At 43.6% G+C, this 20,780-nt stretch overlaps 1 protein-coding gene across 1 annotated transcript in view; it reads left to right on the top strand.

The window, feature by feature from the left end:
* The window catches only part of MTMR14 (myotubularin related protein 14), an 86,525-nt gene that overhangs the window by 42,985 nt on the left and 22,760 nt on the right, over positions 1-20,780 (top strand). The window contains exons 11-17 of the mRNA XM_082265920.1: positions 1,183-1,268; positions 8,308-8,384; positions 8,786-8,822; positions 10,776-10,849; positions 12,336-12,394; positions 14,002-14,140; positions 14,739-14,909. Of these exons, the coding sequence (XP_082122046.1) occupies positions 1,183-1,268; positions 8,308-8,384; positions 8,786-8,822; positions 10,776-10,849; positions 12,336-12,394; positions 14,002-14,140; positions 14,739-14,909 (643 nt within the window). The remainder of the gene's footprint in view (positions 1-1,182; positions 1,269-8,307; positions 8,385-8,785; positions 8,823-10,775; positions 10,850-12,335; positions 12,395-14,001; positions 14,141-14,738; positions 14,910-20,780) is intronic.

Genomic DNA, 20,780 nt, shown 5'->3' with positions numbered 1-20,780 from the left:
AATGACTGAAACTATATCTGCAGTTTACATGGTAAGGGGTTCCACTGGACCCTATATAATGTATCCAAGGTGCAATAGATGAGGCAGTATATACCCTCCCCCCCCCCCCCCCCTCCAACATTGCAATTATCAGACTCTTGTATATTGTCCAGAAGCTGGTAGCCAGATTCTGCCTCTCTTCTAATGTTCCCACCAAAAAGAAATGGGTAGAGCAAGTTTATTGCATACTCGTAAAGGAACAATTGACTTACCGGCACAGGAGCGCCTCCAATAACTTTCTATCTGGCAGGCTTGGCTAAATACCCCAGGGCTAGCACCACCACAATTTTTAGTGAGAATTCCTTGTATAATTCTTTTATTGTTTACTAGAGTACAAACAGCCCTGAGGGATGATGAGGTGGTAGTGATCTGATGTGATTTATGGCCCGTTGGCCATTTGGGTTCCTTTTTGTGTCTTGAATTTTTCTTGCTCTACTTATTTTTTGGGTCTCCTTTTTTTCTTTTTCTTTCTACTCTCTTCTGGGTTTATGTTATAAGATCCCATTGGGTAATTCAGTGACACCTTATGATCCTAGATTATGTCCACAACAAGCTTTTAGTACCGTATATTGACAGCACTGAAGGGTGTGTATGTCTGTGTATGTATGTCTGTGTATGTATGTCTGTGTATGTATGTCTGTGTATGTATGTCTGTGTATGTATGTCTGTGTATGTATGTCTGTGTATGTATGTCTGTGTATGTATGTCTGTGTATGTATGTCTGTGTATGTATGTCTGTGTATGTATGTCTGTGTATGTATGTCTGTGTATGTATGTCTGTGTATGTATGTCTGTCTATGTATGTGTGTGTGTGTGTGTGTGTGTGTGTATATGTATGTATGTCTATGTAGGTCTATGTATGTAAGTCTATGTCTATGTATAATAAGCTATATTGCATTACCTGTACTCTTCTACTCAAATTGTACACCCATCATTTCTTATGTCAAAAATCTTGAAATTTAGGCTGTATGTTTTATTTGGCACAATAAAACCTTTTTCAGATAGAGAGAAGCAGTTTACATATTTTTTTTTTGTTTTTTTTTTTTGTGGGTTTTCTTTTGTTTTTTTATTTTTCTTTGTCTGCTCCTAGTACAATATATAAATCTTGCTGCAATTAGTTTGTGTCCTTCACTTTCTCCATAGATGGCAGCGGGTTGTTGGTGCACTGCATCTCTGGGTGGGATCGTACGCCGCTGTTTGTTTCCCTCTTGAGGCTGTCTCTGTGGGCGGTAAGTACATTTCAATGCCAAGCAGGGGATGTTGCATGAGGATAACTTTTTTTTTTTTTTTTTTTTTTTTTTTTTTCTGCTTTCCCTTTTTTAGAACAAAAATGGTAAAGCTGTGATAGGAATGGAAAGCAGACCGCTTCTGATGCCTGTGCATTCTTGCAATGCCTTCTTGAGCACTCAAGGATCTCTAAAACCTGAGGCTCCCTGATAGACTGATATTGATCATTTTATAAAGTTGAACCCTTGGCAGATAACAAAAAAAACACTATTTTTTGCAGTACTCTGTCATTAAGCCCTCATCCACATTGGAGCGACTTGTCATGCCATTTAACATGACAAGTCACAGCACAGCCTATTGTTGGCAATCGCTCTGTTCAAATCGGTGCGACGCCTCCTTTGCGGTGCCACACCGATTTTAAAAAAAGTAGTTCCTGCACTACTTTTTGCAATTTCAGGTGCGACTTGCATAGACATCTGTGCATGAAGTCGCAAAAATGTCTTCTAAGTGACGCCAAAAGTTGCACTGACATGCTGCTTTGCAATTTTAGGTGAAGCCACATGATTTGAAAGCCGCGGTCATTGTGAACAGGGCTTATTCACACCATGTCTGAGCTGTGTCTTTTTGCACACCACTACACATGAAGTAAACAGGATAACCGAATACCATTTTCTATGTGCCCTGTTCACTCCATACATGTGTGGTGCTTTGCTGAAAAATGCAGCTCAACAAGCTCTTTAATGTATTTTTCAAGTGCAAGCCAGGTAAGTACCCGAGTAAGACCCCATGTTGGTCTCTTGCAGGGCTGAAGTGCAAGGGGATGAAGCGGTACAAGGGGGTTGGTGATGGGGAAAAGAAAGCGGGGTCACGGTGATGGGCTCATCACTGTGCTGCTTCTCATTTCAATGTCTGTTCACAGACTGGAATTCATGACCTGGGCTCAGTGGAAGTGGGTTGAATAGTACTGGCCATCAGCCCGGGAACATCTAGAGGCAGGAAAAAGTAATGTGGGGGAGATCTCTGAAATGTAATTTAAATATTGCAGCAAACCTGGCCTTGGCACTTTCTTTATTGTGGTCTTTACTTTTTTCCTGGTTTTATCTGGAGATCTTCTTTAAAGCTGACATTTAGGCAGATGTAAAATGCACAAAATAAATGCAATTGTGTGTGTATGTAAATATGTATATTTATAATGTATATATTTTTGTTTTATGTAAGCAGTGTAAGTACTTACATTTTAACTTGATATCAGCCTCTTGCAGTCCTTGTACAGCAAAGCTTTGACTGGGAGAAGCAGCATTCAGTTGTGGTGCCCTGCAAGAAGGGAAGAGTGAGGGAGAGATGAGCTCATCAATCTGCTGCTTCTCTTATTGCTGTCCAGTCACAGGCCAAGGAGAAGAGACCACGAACGTTTACTGAACTGCAGAACAATCAGGTCTCCTCCCCTGCCAAACAGGGCTGTGTGGTGTGGTAGAGCTGTGCAAATCACAGAACCGGATGAACAGAATTAAAAATCCTGTGGCATGTAAAACTGCTCTCATAGGTTTCTGTATTTTGTGGTTTGCCTTGAGCCTTTGTGCACTGCATTCAATACCCGCACAATGCAGAAAATCGCTGCATTTGCTAGAATGTTTTCCGACTTGATGTTGGCCGACTTGATGTTGGCCGACTTGATGTTGGCCGACTTGATGTTGGCCGACTTGACCAAACTACTGCTGAAAACCTTCAAACTTTCCGTTCTTTCATTCTCCACTTTGCATACCTATTTCTTTTTTTTTTCATCCTCCTGTCTTTGTTCAAGGAAAATGCTTGTAAAACTCCTCGCTTAATAATTCATCAAACAGCGGGATCCCTTTGAAAAGTTGAGTTCAAAGAACAAGGTCCGATTTCTTATTAATGGCAGGCATGTTTTTGAAAATTAAACAAACTTTATCTCGCTGGTAACCTTTGACATTCATTCATATATTCATATTTAGGTAAAATTATGGGCGCGTTTGAATTGAGAATTCTGACTGAGGATTCTTGAACCATAAATATTTGACCTTAAAATGAAAAGCGAGCGATTTACATGGCACACTACTTTAATAAAACGATCTAATTGTTTAATTCTGCGGTCCAAAGCCTGGCACTTCTATGGCAGAAACTCTTTTTATGCTGGCGGGTTTTGCATAATTTATGCCTTCATGAGGTGCTTTCTCAGCAAATGGGTTAAGCTTTGCTAACCTAATTAATAAAAGAAGCAAGGAAATCCACAATTTCACATTGATATATATCAAAGGCTGTGTGTTAGAGAGTGGAATAATGTAATGGTGGCAATTATTTGAACTTAATATGGCCATCAAGCTGTCTTTAAGCTATCTGCAGTTGGTTGATTTGGGGGGGGGGGGGGGGAATTCAGAAAAAGTATGGCCAAAGTTCTGTTGGCTGTACTCCGCTTGTGAGTCACAGGAGTGCACTTAGTTCTGCACTCCTGTAACCCAGATTCAGCCGACAGCAGGCTAAAAGGCTCCTTCACACGGGCGGCCCGATCAGATCCGCCTGTCAGTTTTTTAGGCGGATCTGATCGGATCCTCCATGCAGCTCTATGGGGCAGCGGATGTCAGCGGAGACACCTCCACTGACACCCGTATCCGATCCTGTCCGTGAAATCTGGACAGATGGAAACCCTATTTTTCCATCTGTCCAGGGATCTGATCGGATGAGAGCGGACAGGCGGTCCGCTCTCATCCGATCCCCCATAGAGAGCAGCGGGAGCTGTGACACCTCCCTCTCCGCACTGCAAGCGGAGACGGAGCTGTCATCCGCCGGCTCAGCGGGGATCGCGGATCGATCCCCGCTGAGCAGCACGGAGGCGAACCGTGTGAAAGAGCCCAAAGTCAGCTGACGTCACAGAGCTGGTCCAAGCTCTGCAGGGATCCTGACAAAAAGTTTGAGAGAACTACAGGTTGTGCTTTATCATTTTTTTTTTTTTTTTTTTTACATTTATAAATGTTGGGATCCACCCAGATGCCTGACTGGTAGCTGACTCGGCCTCCTAGTGCACAGCTGAGAGCCTCAGCCTGCCATTCCCACCCCCTACAGTCTGGCGCTCCAGTAATGCTGGCCATACACCTGCCGAAAAATCGTTTAAAAATCTGTCATTTGGTCCAATCGTCCATTTTTCCTCCAGTTAATGGGCACAAATAGAAAATCATTTTCAACTTTTCAGAGCCGAAAAATAGGAACAGTTTTGAAAATCTGCCGGCCGATCGATAAACGAACGATAAATTGAAAGGTTAATGTGTTTCTCGGCCGACCTGTTTGTACTGGGTATATGTGACAAACTGAATTCATTTATGTCCATTGAACGATTTATTGTTCGAAATTCGGTCATTACATGATGGCACAATCATCTGCTCTCAGGGTTGATTTTTTGTTTTTTGGAAAATGAGTTTGCCCGATATTTCGGCAGGTGTATGGCCAGCTTAATTCCTTGAGGGGTAGAGTGCCGATGGACAGTCTCTGCTCACAGCAGACCCAAGAACTGAGTGACCAGAGGTCTTTAATCCCCAGTTCTCAGCTAGCAGGGAACAGCTGCAGCTTGGATTGGTGCTGCCGCCATCTAGGCAAATAAACATGTTGTTTTCCAATCCTGTACTTCTCCGAACTCTCCAGCCTATTGTAAAAGGAGCTTGGCATGTGTGCAGGCTGCATTGGCAGATACACTGGGTATAAAGAATCCCCCCCCCCCCCCCCACCCCACCTTTTTTAAATTACATTTTGTTGCTTTACAGCCTAGAATGAAGACAGTGTTTGCTTTATCCAGCTTCATTTACTAGAGCAACATACAACATCCAAGTGAAAGATATAACGCCAACATGTAAGGGAAACCGAAATCACTGAGTTGGAAAAAGGATCAACCCCCCCCCCCCCCACCCTTTGTTGGACCACATTTTGGTTTAATTACAGCCTTTAGTCTGTTGGGATTTGTCTCTACTAATGCCTTGTACACACGCACCGATTGTTGGCCGTAAATTTTCGGCCAACGTCTGATCGTCCGATTGTCGGCTTGTTAGTATGATGCTTCCGACAACCGACTGCGACTTTTCGGCCGAACAAAATCTGGTGTGCATGCTATAAAATTTTTGTTGCCCGTCAACAGAACGGCCGATTGTTCGACAGTCAGTACAGATTTCGACAGACAAAAATCAGATGAGCAAGACTGGGCATGCTCAGAGAAGGAAAAACACACGGAAAGTAAACCAGCACATGACATCACTTCTGAAGTTGGTTGTTGTTGGCCGAAAAAATTTGTGTGCAGTCTAGAGCACATTTCAACTAACACCACAACACTGGACAAAAGACGGCCGATCAGTCGGCCAACAATCGGTGCATGTGTACGAGGCATAACTTTGTACATCTAGACTTTGCAATATTTGCCCACTCTTTTTTACAGAACTGCTCAAGTTCTGTTAAATTTGATGGTAACTGTTTGTGGACTGCAGTCTTCAAGTCTTTCCACAGATTTTTAATGGGGTTTAAGTGCCAGGACTGTGTCGTACAGTTGATTCAGCTGGGGGAATCGGGGCACCGCCAATGCAGAACTTGCTCAGGAATGGCAGCAGGCAGGTATGAGTACATCTGCACACACAGTAAGGAGAAGAATTTTGGAGGATGGCCTGGTGTCAAGAAGAGCAGCAAAGAAGCCACTTCTCTCCTGGAAAAACATCAGGGACAGACTGATATTCTGCAAAAGGTACAGGGATTGGACTGCTGAGGACTGGGGTAAAGTAATTTTTTCCGATTGAATCCCCTTTCTGATTTTTCTGGGCATCTGGAAAAAAACCTTGTTTGGAGAAGAAAAGGTGAGCGCTACCATCAGTCCTGTGTCCTGCCAACAGCAAAGCATCCTGAGACCCTTCATGTGTGGGGTTACTTCTCTGCCAAGGGAGTGCGCTCATTTACAATTTTGCCTAAGAACACATCAATAAAGAATGATACAAAAACATCCTCTGAGAGCAACTTCTCCAAACCATCCAAGAACAGTTTGGTGAGGAACAATGCCTTTTCCAGCATGATGGAGCACCTTGCCATATTGGGAAAAGTCATAACTAAGTGGCTTTGGGAACAAAACCTCAACATTTTGGGTCCTTGGTCAGGAAACTCCTCAGACCTTCATCCCATTGAAAACTTATTGTCAATCCTCATAAGGCAGGTGAACAAAAAAATCCACAAACTCTTCAAGCATTTATTATGCAAAAATGGGCTGCCATCAGTCAGGATGTGGCCCAGAAGTTGTTTGACCACATGCCAGGGTGAATTGCAGAGGTCTTGAAAAAGAACGGTCACCACTGCAAATAGTATGTCTTCTTTACAGGGTTAGATAGAGTATTGTTAGATCGTAGATGTCTGTAGTGTTGGGCTAGACTTCTCCTTTAATGTAATTGTCAATAAAGCCTTTGACACTTATGAAGTGCTTGTAATTATACTTCAGTATACCATAGTAACCTCTGACAAAAAAGATCTAAAAACACTGAAGCAGCAGACTTTGCAATGCAATAATATAAAAAACCTGCCTTTACAACCATTTTTAAGCAGGGTTTGGGCCTATGTAGGCAGGCATTTGTTTTGCTTTAAATGGGTTTGCAGCTTTACAATTCTAAGGGATTGCAAAACCTACTTTGATGCAGGTGAGGAGGTGAACTGCAGGTCAGATGCACCTGTCAAAATAATCTGATCTCTGAAGAGGATCAAACTGATGCCATCTACTCCAGCCCAAAACCCATAAATACAGACCCTTAGGCTACCGTTGTGTGTCTTTACCTTCCACTAAGCATGTTCACATTTCAGTACAGACAATCCCACTGCCAATGTACGCAACATGCTGATGGATGCAAATTTTATATACAGTTGCATATGTATCTACATATTAGGGATAGACCAATTATCGGCAAGGCCAATATGCACTTTCCCCGATATATCGGTATCGGCCCTGGAACTGGCCGATATTGCCGATATTATTGTGACGTCATTCTGCCTTCTTAGGCTGCCTCCCTCGTAGGGGTGCACCGATCCGACTTTTCTTGTCCCGATACCGATATCTGGCATTGTGTATCTGCCGATACCAATACCGATCCGGAACTACACACATACACAATATGCATGCGGCTGCAGTACAGAGCAAAGCCGCTGCTTCATGTGTACGGCTCCTCCATTCACAGGCAGAGTGCATCTGATATCACTCCGCCTGTGAGCCGGATCTATTCAGGAAGTAGCGTCTCCCATCCCATACTACACCAAGTAATTTTACCGATGCCCCGATCCAGCTATTGTGGCATTATCGGCGCCGATATCCGATCCTAATATCGGATCGGTGCATCCCTACGCCCTCATCTTGGGACAGGCTCGTCTGGAGTCGGACTAGTCTCGCAGGAGTGTATCACAGCCATAAACTCACCCACAGCAGCCTGGTGCCAGCCAGCCACCCACATCCATAGGCACTGTGCCAGCCACCCACAGGCACTGTGCCAGCCACCCACAGGCCCTGTACCAGCCAGCCACCCACAACAGGGTGCAAGCCAGCCACCCACAGACAGGGTGCCAGACAGCCAGCCAACCACCCACCCACAGGCCCTGTGCCAGCCACCCACCTACCACAGGATGTCAGCCAGCCACCCACCACAGGGTGCCAGCAAGCCAGCCATTAAGCATTAAACAAAAATTAACATGTTCAGTACCAGATTTGTGTCAAATTGTCTATCTTTCAAAACTTTAAATGTACAAAATATCGGCCGATACCGATACGTTGTGACCAAAATATCGGTATCGGCCCTTAAAAAAACCATATCGGTCTATCCCCACTACATATGTAAGCCCTATGCAAACTACAGGGGTGAATGAAGGTTGATGGATGTCAGATGATAGCTGTCCATTGCAAGACTGTGAAGGTCTTCATGTTTGTTCAAGAACACCCTTAAACAGTTTGATACAAGCTAACCCAAAGCTGGCACAACCTCGTCAAGCAGAGCCTAAAGAATGAACATTGTAATGCTTCTCTTGCAGGACGGCATGGTTCATAGCTCCCTGGAGCCTGCTGAGATCCTTTACCTGACTATAGCCTATGATTGGTACCTCTTTGGGTAAGTCTTAGCCTTGAATTTTTCATAACTAGAATTGCAGTTGTGATGTAAAGTAAAACTTACACTGGATGCCTGTTAATGGATCAGTATATCTAAAACCGATTTTGGTTTCTACGTGGAAAAAAAAAAAATACTACAAACAGTTCCCAGATTTGACATATTACTTCATTTCAAAGAAGATCATGAAAGTTTAACACTCACTTTTACAGAATCTTTGCAAAGTTCAGCATACGAATATTGTAACCCAGATGGGGTTCTCTAATGACACTTCAGCAAAGTGACCTGTTATGTGTTCACTGAAGTGGCTGTGTCATATGTTGTGCAAGCATTTATTATTAAAGATGGGCAAGTACTGCAATAATAGCCATTACCAATTACATAACCTTCCCTCTTTTTTACAGGCATATGTTGGTTGATCGTCTTAGCAAAGGTGAAGAGGTAAAGAAAATCACTCGTGCTCTCTTCATTTCCATGTTCTTGCTCTCACTCTCTAACTTGTGTACACTTTTTCTTTCAATTCTAGCTTGCGCTTTCCTCCTCGCTTGTGTTTTCTGGTTCGTGTGTTCTTCTCGCTCTCCTTCCCCTTTTGCATATGCTATCTTCTTCCTCGCTCATGTGCTTTCTTCTACCTCTTCTTTTTCCTTACTCGTGCACTCTCTTCTCCCTCCTCTCCTCCTTGCTTGCGTACTCTTTTCCTACTCTTCTTCCCCCTTCTTCCTCTGCACTCACTTTTTTTTTCCCCCTCTTTGTCCTTCCTCTATTGCGTTTACGCTCTTTCATCTTCTCCTTCCTTGCTTGCTCCTTTCTGTACTTGCACGCACGCACGCCGTCGCTCCTTTCTGTACTTGCACGCACGCACGCACGCCGCTCCTTCCTGTATTTGCATGCACACCCGCCCGCTCTTCTTCCTGTTTAAACTCAGTCTTGTTTGCTCCTGTCAACTTTTATACACTAACCTTTGTATTTGATGTTTGATTTTGTTATCAGCCATAATACCCAAGTTGTAATGCCAAGGATGACAAAGTACTTAATTTCTAATATTTAGCCCTGAATCTACACTCACCGGCCATTTTATTGGATCCACCTTGATAGTACCAGGTTGGACCCCCCTTTTGCCTTAATTATTTATGGCATAGATTCAACAAGCTGTTGGAAACCTTCCTCTAAGATTTTGGTCCATATTGACATGATAGCATCACGCAGTGGCTGCAGGTTAATTGGCTGCACATCCAGGATCTGAATTTCCCGTTCCACCACATCCCAAAGGTGCTGTATTGGATTGAAATCTGTGTAGACCATCGGAGGACAGTGACCTCATTGTCATGTTGAAGAAAGCAGTGGTGAGATGATTTGAGCTTTGTGACATGGTGCATTATCCTGCTGGAAGGCGCCATCAGAAGATGGGTACACTGTAGACATAAAGGGATGGACATGGTCAGCAACAATACTCACTGTAGCCATGAAGGGGTAGGCCATGGCGTTTACATGATGGTCAATTGGTACTAAGGAGCCCAAAGTGTGCCAAGAAAATATCCCCCACACCATTACATCACCACCAGCCTGAACTGTAGATACAAGGCAGGATGGATCCATGCTTTCATGTTGTTTACGCCAAATTCTGACCCTACCATCTGAATGTGGCAGCTGAAATGGAGACTTCGCAGACCAGGCATCGCTTTTCCAATCTATTTATCTATTTTCCAATTTTGGTGAGCCTGTGCAAATTGTAGCCTCAGTTTCCTGTTCTTAGTTGACAGGAGTGGCACCCGGTGTGGTCTTCTGCTGCTGTAGCCATGCTGCTTCAAGGTTCAATGTATTGTGCATTCAGAGATCGTATTCTGCATACTTTGGATGTAAAGAGTGGTTATTTGAGTTACTGTTGCCTTTCTATCATCTTGAACCAGTCTGCCCATTCTCCTCTGACCTCAACAAGGCATTTTCCTCCACACAACAGCCACTCACTGGATATTTTCTCTTTTTTGGACCATTCTCTGGAAACCCGAGAGATGGTTGTGTGTGAAAATCCCAGTAGATCAGCAGTTTTTTTAAATACTCAGACCAGCCCATCTGCCACCAACAACCATGCCACGTTCAAAGTCACTTAAATCTCCTTTCTTCCCCATTCTGATGTTTGGTTTGAACTTCAGCAAGTTGTCTTCACCACCTCTAGATGGCTAAATGCATTGAGTTGCTGCCATGGGATTGGCTGATTAGCAATGTTTGTTACAAAGCAATTGAACAGGTGTACCCAATAAAGTGGCCGTTGCGTGTATATGCACACTGCTCAACAAAACCTTTTCACATCTCTATGGTCTATGAATACATTCAGGTATATGCAGCCATTTCTGTTCTGCTTAGCTGTTAATAATTGCTCCCATTTCTCTCACCCAGATCTTCTTTTTCTGCTTCAATTTTCTGAAGCACATCACTTCGGACGAGTTCTCCTCGTCGGGGAGGAAATCACGGTAAGCTTGCGCCCAGCACATTATAGAAAAAGCAGCATCTGACCTCGTTAGTGGAGCCGGCTTGGGGATATCGATGGAGGCCATCAAACCCCCAGTGTCCTGACCCAGTTTGTTTAATTTATTCTCTGCTGGAATAGTTCCCAGCCTGGGACCAGCCTCATACGGAGGTGTGTGTGCAGAGGCGCTCTACAAGAAGCGGTCCAATTTCCAAACTAAATGTGCAAGCTGGGCACTTGTATAATACACTGGGATGGCACAGCTTTCTTTAAATAGCCCGACAGTCTAAGAATGTCTCTTTTCAGGGATATGTCATCTGTATAAGCAGTTACATAACCTACAGCTGGAGAAAATGAATTAACTATTGTTTAAATATTTTTCTTCATTTCTACTATGCATCTTGTAGGTATATATACTATGTTACCAAAAGTATTGGGACGCCTGCCTTTACATGCACATGACCTTTAATGGCCTCCCAGTCTTAGTCTGTAGGGTTCAATATTGAGTTGGCCCACCCTTTGCAGCTATAACAGCTTCAACTCTTCTGGGAAGGCTGTCTATAAGGTTTAGGAGTGTGTCTATGGGAATATTTGACCATTCTTCCAGAAGCACATTTGAGAGGTCAGGCACTGATGTTGAACGAGAAGGCCTGACTCGCAGTCTCCACTCCAATTCATCCTAAAGGTGTTATATCAGATTTAATTTGGGGCTCTGTGCAGGCCAGTCAAGTTCCTCCACCCCAAACACGCTGATCCTGGTCTTTATAGATCTTTGTGCACTGGTGCGCGGTCATGTTGGAAAAGGAAGGGGCCAGCGCCAAACTGTTCCCACAAAGTTGTGAGAATGCAATTGTCCAAAATGTCTTTGTATGCTGATGCCTTAAAAGTTCCCTTCTCTGGAACTATTGAGCCCAGCCCAACCCCTGAAAAACAACCCCACACCATAATCTTCTCCTCCTCCACCAAATCCTTTGGACCAGTGCACAAAGCAAGGTCCATAAAGACATGGATGAGTGAGTTTGAGGCGAAGGAACTTCACTGTAGCGTGGGGGACAGAGCAGAGAGTTGTTTGTGCAGGCCAGTGAACTGTGGAGAGGGCGGGAGCGGCTGGCTCAGTTTTGCAGCAGCTCACTGAGTGGCTGAGCCGGATGTCGATACAGGCATGTGGGCGGATCCCGACCATATGGTCGCGATCTTGCCAGAGACTGAACTAGCTCTGTGATGACAGCTGAGAATGGGTCACAGGAGTGCAGAAGGAACTGCACTCCTGTGATCCACAGAAGTACAGCCAAAGGAGTGAGGGGACCACTGCAAGGATATTTTGTACAAACATCCTAAAGTTCAGCCATGTTAAAATATGTAATAGTTTAGTATTAGGACAGAAGACAATTGGTGACTAAACACCACATTTTGCTCTATGCAAAACAAAATTCTGGGCTGATTTTTGATTTAGACTATAATTTGTGGACCATTTGTGTTCTTTGATACAGGCGGAAAAGCTCACAGCCTCGGGATCCAGGTTTATTGTTGGAAGACTTCTGTGCGCTAAGTATGTGCTTTGATTGAAGATCTGTATTGCTCTAAACTAGCTGTTTCCTTTTATTTTTTGTGCATGGATGGTCCTGTCAATGCTTTCCTAACGAGTGTGGTAGCAACGCCGGTAAAACTACATTTATGCCCTCTTCACATGTGGGTTAACCAATGTAAAATAAAAACTTTATTTCCAATTTTTTTAACGTGTGCTTTAAGCAAGGATGGATGCACCTTCAAACAGTTATCCTTTATGCCACCTTTTCTGGCCTAAACTATCCCACATTTGCCCTGTTGGTCTGCAGTCGCCATAGGGGCAACGGCAGACCAACAGGGCAAATGTGAAGACTGTGCCAACGACGGGGCACAAACAATTATAAAAAATTACAACAAATCTGCTAACCATTCCCTATTCTATTAAGGTTGCGTGTCGTTTTAAAATGTACCTAAACCCAAAAACAAAAATGTAATGTACTATACTATGGAACCGAGCCCTGTTCTCCGTAACATGGAGGCTCCATGCACATTAGCTTAAAGGCACCTAGCAGCAGCTTTTAGCCTTTTTTTTTTTTTTTTTTTTTTTTTTTCTGCCTCGTAGAAGCAAATTTTATCCTATTTGTCCATGCACACTTTGTAGTCTAGATACATTTAGGAGCAGACAAAAAACTCTCTGGTTTGCATTTCTGAGAGCGATTTCTCTGGCAGAAGAAAATGCTGAACGCTCCTAAACGTTGCTAAGTAGCAGGTTGTTAGGGAGCAGGCAGCCACTGCATACTTAATAAGCGACGGCTCATCAGCTTTTAGCAGACTTCATCGAGCATGCAGGCCAGGAAAGGGAGGGGGGAGAGTGCCCCCCTTACACCCCCCCCCCGGAACTATTGCAGGCCATATGCCCTTTAACATGGGGGGTTTGGGACTTGATCATGTGACCTTTTGGAGTATACAAAAGCCCTACCACTCATTCCCTCAACTAGCACTGATGAAGGGGGAACATCCCCCCCGTAACGCGTAAGCCTTTTTTGGAGGTCTACATCCTTCCACGGCCTGCGGCAGCTGAGGATGCCCAGTGGAGACCCCTGGTTGTCCCTCATTGCCGTGTTTCATAATAGTTTTGTGAGTATAATGTGTATACATGTCTATTACAATAAATTGTTTTATATGCGCTAGGCTGGTGCGCCCTCTGTCCATTTCTCTTTTCCAGTAGGTGCTTTGGGGCAGGGGGGGCTCCCCCTCTTTTCCCACTGACAGCTGGTGAGCCATTGGTTGTTAAGGATTTGGCGGCTGCCTACTCCTTTACAATCTGCTATTCAATGCTAAACGCCGGCACAAAAACGCTAATATGTGTGGGTTTTATCCAGCATTTTTTCCGTTGTGGGTTTTTTTTTTCTGTTTGTTGTATGTATATTTTGAATTTAAAAAAGGTATAGCAAAATACTTTTTACTATTTACTAAACCTTAAGGTACTAAATCGAGACGTTAATTGGTATGGGCTTCCATATATCTTTTAAGATTAAAGATTGGTTTCCAGCATACTATTTAGGAGGATCCTCTTCATCCTCAAAAACATTGTGCAATAGGTTTTCAGGTTGTGTTCAACTGAGACGTGTTTTGTACCTTCTTCTCCAGAACCCCGGGATCGTGGCAGTAACACTAGTCTGAGCAGTGACTTTTCTGTTATTACTGAGGACTCCCCCAGTGCCTTTGGAAATCATAACTATGAAGCTGTAGACCTCATGACCTTCGGAGCACAGAGCCATGCAGTCTGGTGAGATTACATTTGTATACCTATATAAAAGAAATCTGCCTTCGGCTTGCCATAGGCCATATTAAATTATTCTTTTATTTATTTTTTCATCCAGTGGGTTGAACCAAGAACAGTTTGCTTTCTCTCATTACACGTACTATGTAGATGGGGGATTTCTCCCCACTGCTCTATTGTATTCTAACAGCTGGGAGACATCCCACCATTAGAATACACTGATCAGCGTTGGTGGTGCTGATCCTGTGGGAATTTTCAACAGGCTGGTTATACAGAAGTTGATCATTGACTTCTGTACAACCAACCTTGCTCATACATGGATCGAAATTTGGCTGGTCCCTGCTGAACTGGCCAAATTTCAATCTATGTTTGGCCAGCTTTAAAGTTGATTTAGCATCAGATATCTGAAAAAAGAAATGCTTCAATACAACTATCTTATATTGTGTATGGATGTTTTTCAAAAGCAGTGGTCTACAATTATGGTCTCCTATACTTTTGTGAATCTTTTCTTGAAAATGCATTTGTGAACCATTTTCTATTTTATTTGGTATAGGGGCTTTTTTTGCCTTTGGTTTAATCTCACCCTTCCTCTTCTACGTGGCAGGAAGAAGACTCACACCTCATCCCCGCACGCAGCTTTGTGGAACAGGACTGCAGAGGAGCATTTGTTCTACCCACCCGGTGCTGAAGCCAAGTCATCCAGCTCCTCCTCCTCTAACCACTCAGATGTGTTGCTGAGAGCCGGGAGCAGCCCACTGGAGGTGCCGCAGCGAAGGTGGGACACATGCCGAGCCTTTTCTTCGTACGTTTGACCATTTATCTTATTTATGAAGTATGCAAAAAATATGAAATCTAAACTTTTTTTTTTTTTTCCTTTCTTTAAGCTATCTACCCTTTTATTCCCTACCTTGTTGTCGGTCTATGGTTCTTACAAAAAAAAACTATGGCCCTCCAGCTGTTCAGGAACTACAATTCCCATCATGCGTGTAGTTCCACAACAGCTGGAGGGCCATAGTTTTGACACCCCTGTCATAGGGAGACTATATTGGTTTTGTGTGGTGTTTTTTTTTTTTTTTTTTTTTTTTTTTTTTATAGACTTTTCTTTAACTAACATGTCGGGGTGCACCCATGACACTTTTGTGTCACCAAACATTTGTAGTGGAGATTTACTAAAACCCATGCATGTAAACTTTGGTGCAGATCTGCATAGAAACCAATCAGCTTGCAAGTTTTAGGCCCCTTTCACACTATCCGTCCGTAGGACGGATTCCGTTTTTTCTCAGCGGGGGATCGAGCTGCCGATCCCCCGCTGAGCAGCAGGATGACAGCTGTGTCTCTGCGCTGTGTGTGGAGACACAGCTGTCAGTTCCCCATGCATCTCTATGGTGGAAATTAGATGGGAACGGACCATCGGTAGGGTTTCCATCCGTCCAGATTTGACGGATCGGATTGGATGTCAGTGGACATGTCTCCGCTGACATCCGATCCCCCATAAAGATGCATGGGGGGACCGTTCAGATCCACAAAAAAAAAACGGACAGGCGGATCTGAACTATCCGCCTGTGCAAAAGGGGCCTTATTGTCAAAGCTTAATTGAACAATTTGAAGTTAGAAACTGACAACCATGCACAGCTGCATCAGATTCTGAGTGCTCCAGTTTTAGCAAGTTAACCCTATCCCCCACCCCACCTCAGAATTTAGTTTAAAAAGAGCACTGAATGAGTTGTCTTCAGGCACTCCTATCATAGAACATTTGTAGGAATCCTTATGTACAGCAGGGAGAGAAGTTCCTGCTTTCACTCATTCAGGGCAGTTCAAATAATGTATGCAAAACTTTTATATTCGCCTTTTTTCTTCAATACGCTTTATACATTCCCTTTAAGCTCACAGTGGCACTTCCAGCAAAGCAGCTAGGGCTAGTGTGGTATATGATTTATATAATATATATTGTTTTATATATCTCGATTTCTCTCCATCATACATTCCCTTTAAATTGAATAGTGGGACCTGCATTATTAGTACCCAAAGACTGAACTGTTTTTTTATCGTTCCTAACAGCCAATAAGATTTTCAGTTTTATTCAGTGCAGCATCCATTATGTTTTGTTACAATAAATGTAAAAAGCTGAATTGGAACTCCATGTGAATACATAAAAAAATGTTGCCCAGTTATGTTTGTTAAAGTAGGAACTTTGGCAAGCCGCACCAAAAAACCCATCTCCTTGACATGCTATGAAAATACCGCAAGAATGCATTGTGTTGTGTTTTTGATGTATTTTTTGGAGTTACATAACCTATGAAAAACACACCATAACGATAAAATCGTGGGCATTTTCGGCAGCTATTTTCATCATTTTTTTTTTTTTTTTCCCGTGCAACCCTGAAAACCCTATTTTTGGTTGCCCAAACTTTGGTGCATCCCTATTTTGCCCCATGGGTAGAAGAATGGAAGTGATGCATAGGTGAGAGAAAAGGCAAGGGTCAGGCATGTATCAAATTGTCCAATCAATTGGAAAATCCTTTGTATCCTATAAATGGTCCTGTCAAGGTTTGAAAATGCACCAAAATGACCAAATGCACTGCTAGCCAATCAGGTTCTGTTGCCAAGTCTTGTCTGTGACATGCTTACTGGCATTGGGTGCTGGAGGGGTGGTGCATGGATGGCTTACAAGAGGATGAGGACACAGGAAGGCTCTTGTACAGTAAGCAAGCAGGAGGGGCTCCAGCAGTAGAGCACTTCTGTCCAATAGCCAAAACAGGAAATCAAATAGAGCTTTCTTTTGGTGGTATTTGATCACCTGTGCGATTTAAAAAAAAAAAAAAAAAAGAGTGCCAATTTTGCAAAGAAATAATTTTTCACATTCTGCTATCTAACATTCCCCAAAAAAGAAATTAAAAATCAAAATGGTTTTTAACATTTAAGGCCAATTTGTTTTCTGCTACATATTTTTGGTAAAAAGTTATTGCGTTTACTAACTACGGGAAAGTTATGTGGGTTTTTTTTTTTTTTTTACTAGTAATGGTGGCGATCAGCGATTTTTAGCGGGACTGCGGCGGACAGATCGGATCTCTAACTGACATTTTTTGGGGGGACCAGTGACATTACTACAGTAATCGGTGCTAAAAATATGCACTGTTGCAGTAATAATGACACTGGCAGGGAAGGGGTTAACAGTATAGGTGATCAAGTGGTTAAATGTAAGCCTAGGGGAGTGATTCTAACTGTGGGGGGGGGGGGTTGGGCCTGTGAGATGATCATAGACATGCGATCCTATATAGCAGGATCACATAGCCTCTGTGATCATCCGAGGGAGAAGGACGGACGGCTGTGTTTCCATCAGCCGTCTGTCCTTCTCTGTCAGCGGGGGGAGATCGCCGGTGTCAGGTGGCCATCTGAGCCGCCTGACACTCGCGCCAGCTTCTCCGCGCTCGCCCCCTAGCTCCTCCCAGGCAGATGACGTTTATTAATGGGATTCTGCCTGGGACTGCCACTTTGCAAAAGTAAATGTACAGTGCACAGTCGGCAAGTGGTTAATAATGGTGTTGTGCTACTGCCTAGGCATGTGATTCTTATAACCAACTATTTCTAGCCCTATAAGAAGATAAAACCTTCAAATATACAGTGGGTACGGAAAGTATTCAGACCCCCTTAAATTTTTCACGCTTTGTTATATTGCAGCCATTTGCTAAAATCATTTAGGTTCATTCTTCTTCCTCATGAATGTACACATAGCACCCCATACTGACAGAAAAACACAGAATTGTTGACATTGTTGCAGATTTATTAAAAAAGAAAAACTGAAATATCACATGGTCCTAAGTATTCAGACCCTTTGCTCAGTATTTAGTAGAAGCCCCCTTTTGATCTAATACAGCCAGGAGTCTTTTTGGGAAAGATGCAACAAGTCTTTCACACCTGGATTTGGGGATCCTCTGCCATTCCTCCTTGCAGATCCTCTCCAGTTCTGTCAGGTTGGATGGTAAACGTTGGTGGACAGCCATTTTTAGGTCTCTCCAGAGATGCTCAATTGGGTTTAAGTCAGGGCTCTGGCTGGGCCATTCAAGAACAGTCACGGAGTTGTTGTGAAGCCACTCCTTCGTTATTTTAGCTGTGTGCTTAGGGTCATTGTCTTGTTGAAAGGTAAACCTTCGGCCCAGTCTGGGGTCCAGAGCACTCTGGAGAAGGTTTTTGTCCAGGATATCCCTGTACTTGGCCGCATTCATCTTTCCCTCGATTGCAACCAGTCGTCCTGTCCCTGCAGCTGAAAAACACCCCCACAGCATGATGCTGCCACCACCATGCTCCACTGTCGGGACTGTATTGGACAGGTGATGAGCAGTGCCTGGTTTTCTCCACACATACCGCTTAGAATTAAGGCCAAAAAGTTCTATTTTGGTCTCATCAGACCAGAGAATCTTATTTCTCACCATCTTGGAGTCCTTCAGGTGTTTTTTTAGCAAACTCCATGCGGGCTTTCACGTGTCTTACACTGAGGAGAGGCTTCCGTCGGGCCACTCTGCCATAAAGCCCCGACTGGTGGAGGGCTGCAGTGATGGTTGACTTTCTACAACTTTCTCCCATCTCCTGACTACTTCTCTGGAGCTCAGCCACAGTGATCTTTGGGTTCTTCTTTACCTCTCTCACCAAGGCTCTTCTCCCCCGATAGCTCAGTTTGGCCGGACGGCCAGCTCTAGAAAGGGTTCTGGTTGTCCCAAACGTCTTCCATTTGAGGATTATGGAGGCCACTGTGCTCTTAGGAACCTTAAGTGCAGCAGAAATCTTTGTAACCTTGGCCAGATCTGTGCCTTGCCACAATTCTGTCTCTGAGCTCTTCAGGCAGTTCCTTTTGACCTCATGATTCTCATTTGCTCTGACATGCATTGTGATCTGGAAGGTCTTATATGGACAGGTGTGTGGCTTTCCTAATCAAGTCCAATCAGTATAAGAAAAACACAGCTGGACTCAAATGAAGGTGTAGAACCATCTCAAGGATGATCAGAAGAAATGGAAAGCACCCGAGTTAAATATGAGTGTCGCAGCAAAGGGTCTGAATACTTAGGACCATGTGATATTTCAGTTTTTCTTTTTTAATAAATCTGCAACAATGTCAACAATTCTGTGTTTTTCTGTCAGTATGGGGTGCTATGTGTACATTCATGAGGAAGAAGAATGAACTTAAATGATTTTAGCAAATGGCTGCAATATAACAGAGTGAAAAATTTAAGGGGGTCTGAATACTTTCCGTACCCACTGTATGTGTAACAACTGCATATTTAGCTGTTTTTGGCTATAGGTCTGCTTTGTCAGTCGTTGCAAAGCCAGCAGGAACTAAAGGGAAGGAACTTGAGGCCAGGTTTAGCGTTACTAAACCCACAACCGTAAAATCAGTCTGTATATGCAGTAACGCATGCTTGCATTGCATTGTGTGAAAAGGGTGTTTGGTCCAGTCTTCTCTGAGCCTCTCCTTCTCCCATTGTCCCCAATTCATCTCCTAAAACGACACAGCCTCATAGGACAGTTAAAGTAGAATTAAAACTCCTATCAGCTTTAACCAGACACTCATAGAAGTCATAAGACTGCTATATACTGCTAAGAAAAGGTATTTAGCAGTTTATATTTACTAAACTTATTGCATTTCCATGTTCTGTGTACTGTGGGAGACAAGATATAGTGAAAATGAGAACTCCTTTATGCTTTTTGTTTTTTATAGCTTGTGGGTTTCTTGGCATGACAGTGTGGGGTTTTTGCACGCCTATTTCAATGATTGGTAAGCTGCAATATATTAGTATAAAGTATTAGCTGGAGCTTGCCATCAATTTGTTAATGGATCTATATTTGCTAGCACATCTAAGGCTGGCCATACATGCTTAATGTTCTTGTACAATTTTTTTCCTATAGATTTACCTTAAATTTATGTAGTGCAAGGGCCTGCCTAATTGGAAAGTAGTTTTGTTTGTTTGAACCCATATCATATGGTTTCTGGTAAATCTAAAGGAAAGTTGTATAGGATTAAACATGTATGGCCAGCCTAACACCCCCCGACTGACAATGCTGCTTTCCAAAGGTGCTCCTTCATCCATAGTGGTGTCTGTATAATCGGTGTTCATTTTGGCATCAAATTTTGAATTTAGTTTTAGTTGCCTTTTTTTTTTTGCTCTGGATGGTGGTATGAGACGCCTTTTAATGCTGCATGGTGGTCTGAGGGGGGCCTGTAATACAGTGCTTAGGGGATGGTGGTCTGCCTCTGAGAGGCCTGTAATGCTGCACAGTGCTCTGGATGGTTGTATGAGATGCCTGTAATGCTGCACAGTGCTCTGGATGGTTGTATGAGATGCCTGTAATGCTGCACAGTGCTCTGGATGGTGGTCTGAGGGGGGCCTGTAATACAGTGCTTAGGGGATGGTAGTCTGCATCTGAGAGGCCTGTAATGCTGCACAGTGCTCTGGATGGTTGTATGAGATGCCTGTAATGCTGCACAGTGCTCTGGATGGTGGTCTGAGGGGGGGCCTGTAATACAGTGCTTAGGGGGATGGTGGTCTGCCTCTGAGATGCCTGTAATGCTGCACAGTGCTCTGGATGGTGGTCTGAGGGGGGCCTGTAATACAGTGCTCAGGGATGGTGGTCTGCCTCTTGGAGGCCTGTAATG

The sequence above is a fragment of the Pelophylax lessonae genome, assembly GCF_965119305.1.
Source record: "Pelophylax lessonae genome assembly, chromosome: 8".
NCBI classification, from domain to species: domain Eukaryota; kingdom Metazoa; phylum Chordata; class Amphibia; order Anura; family Ranidae; genus Pelophylax; species Pelophylax lessonae.
Note: the sequence above shows the minus strand (reverse complement) of the source record. Positions and strands in the feature narration are given on the sequence as shown.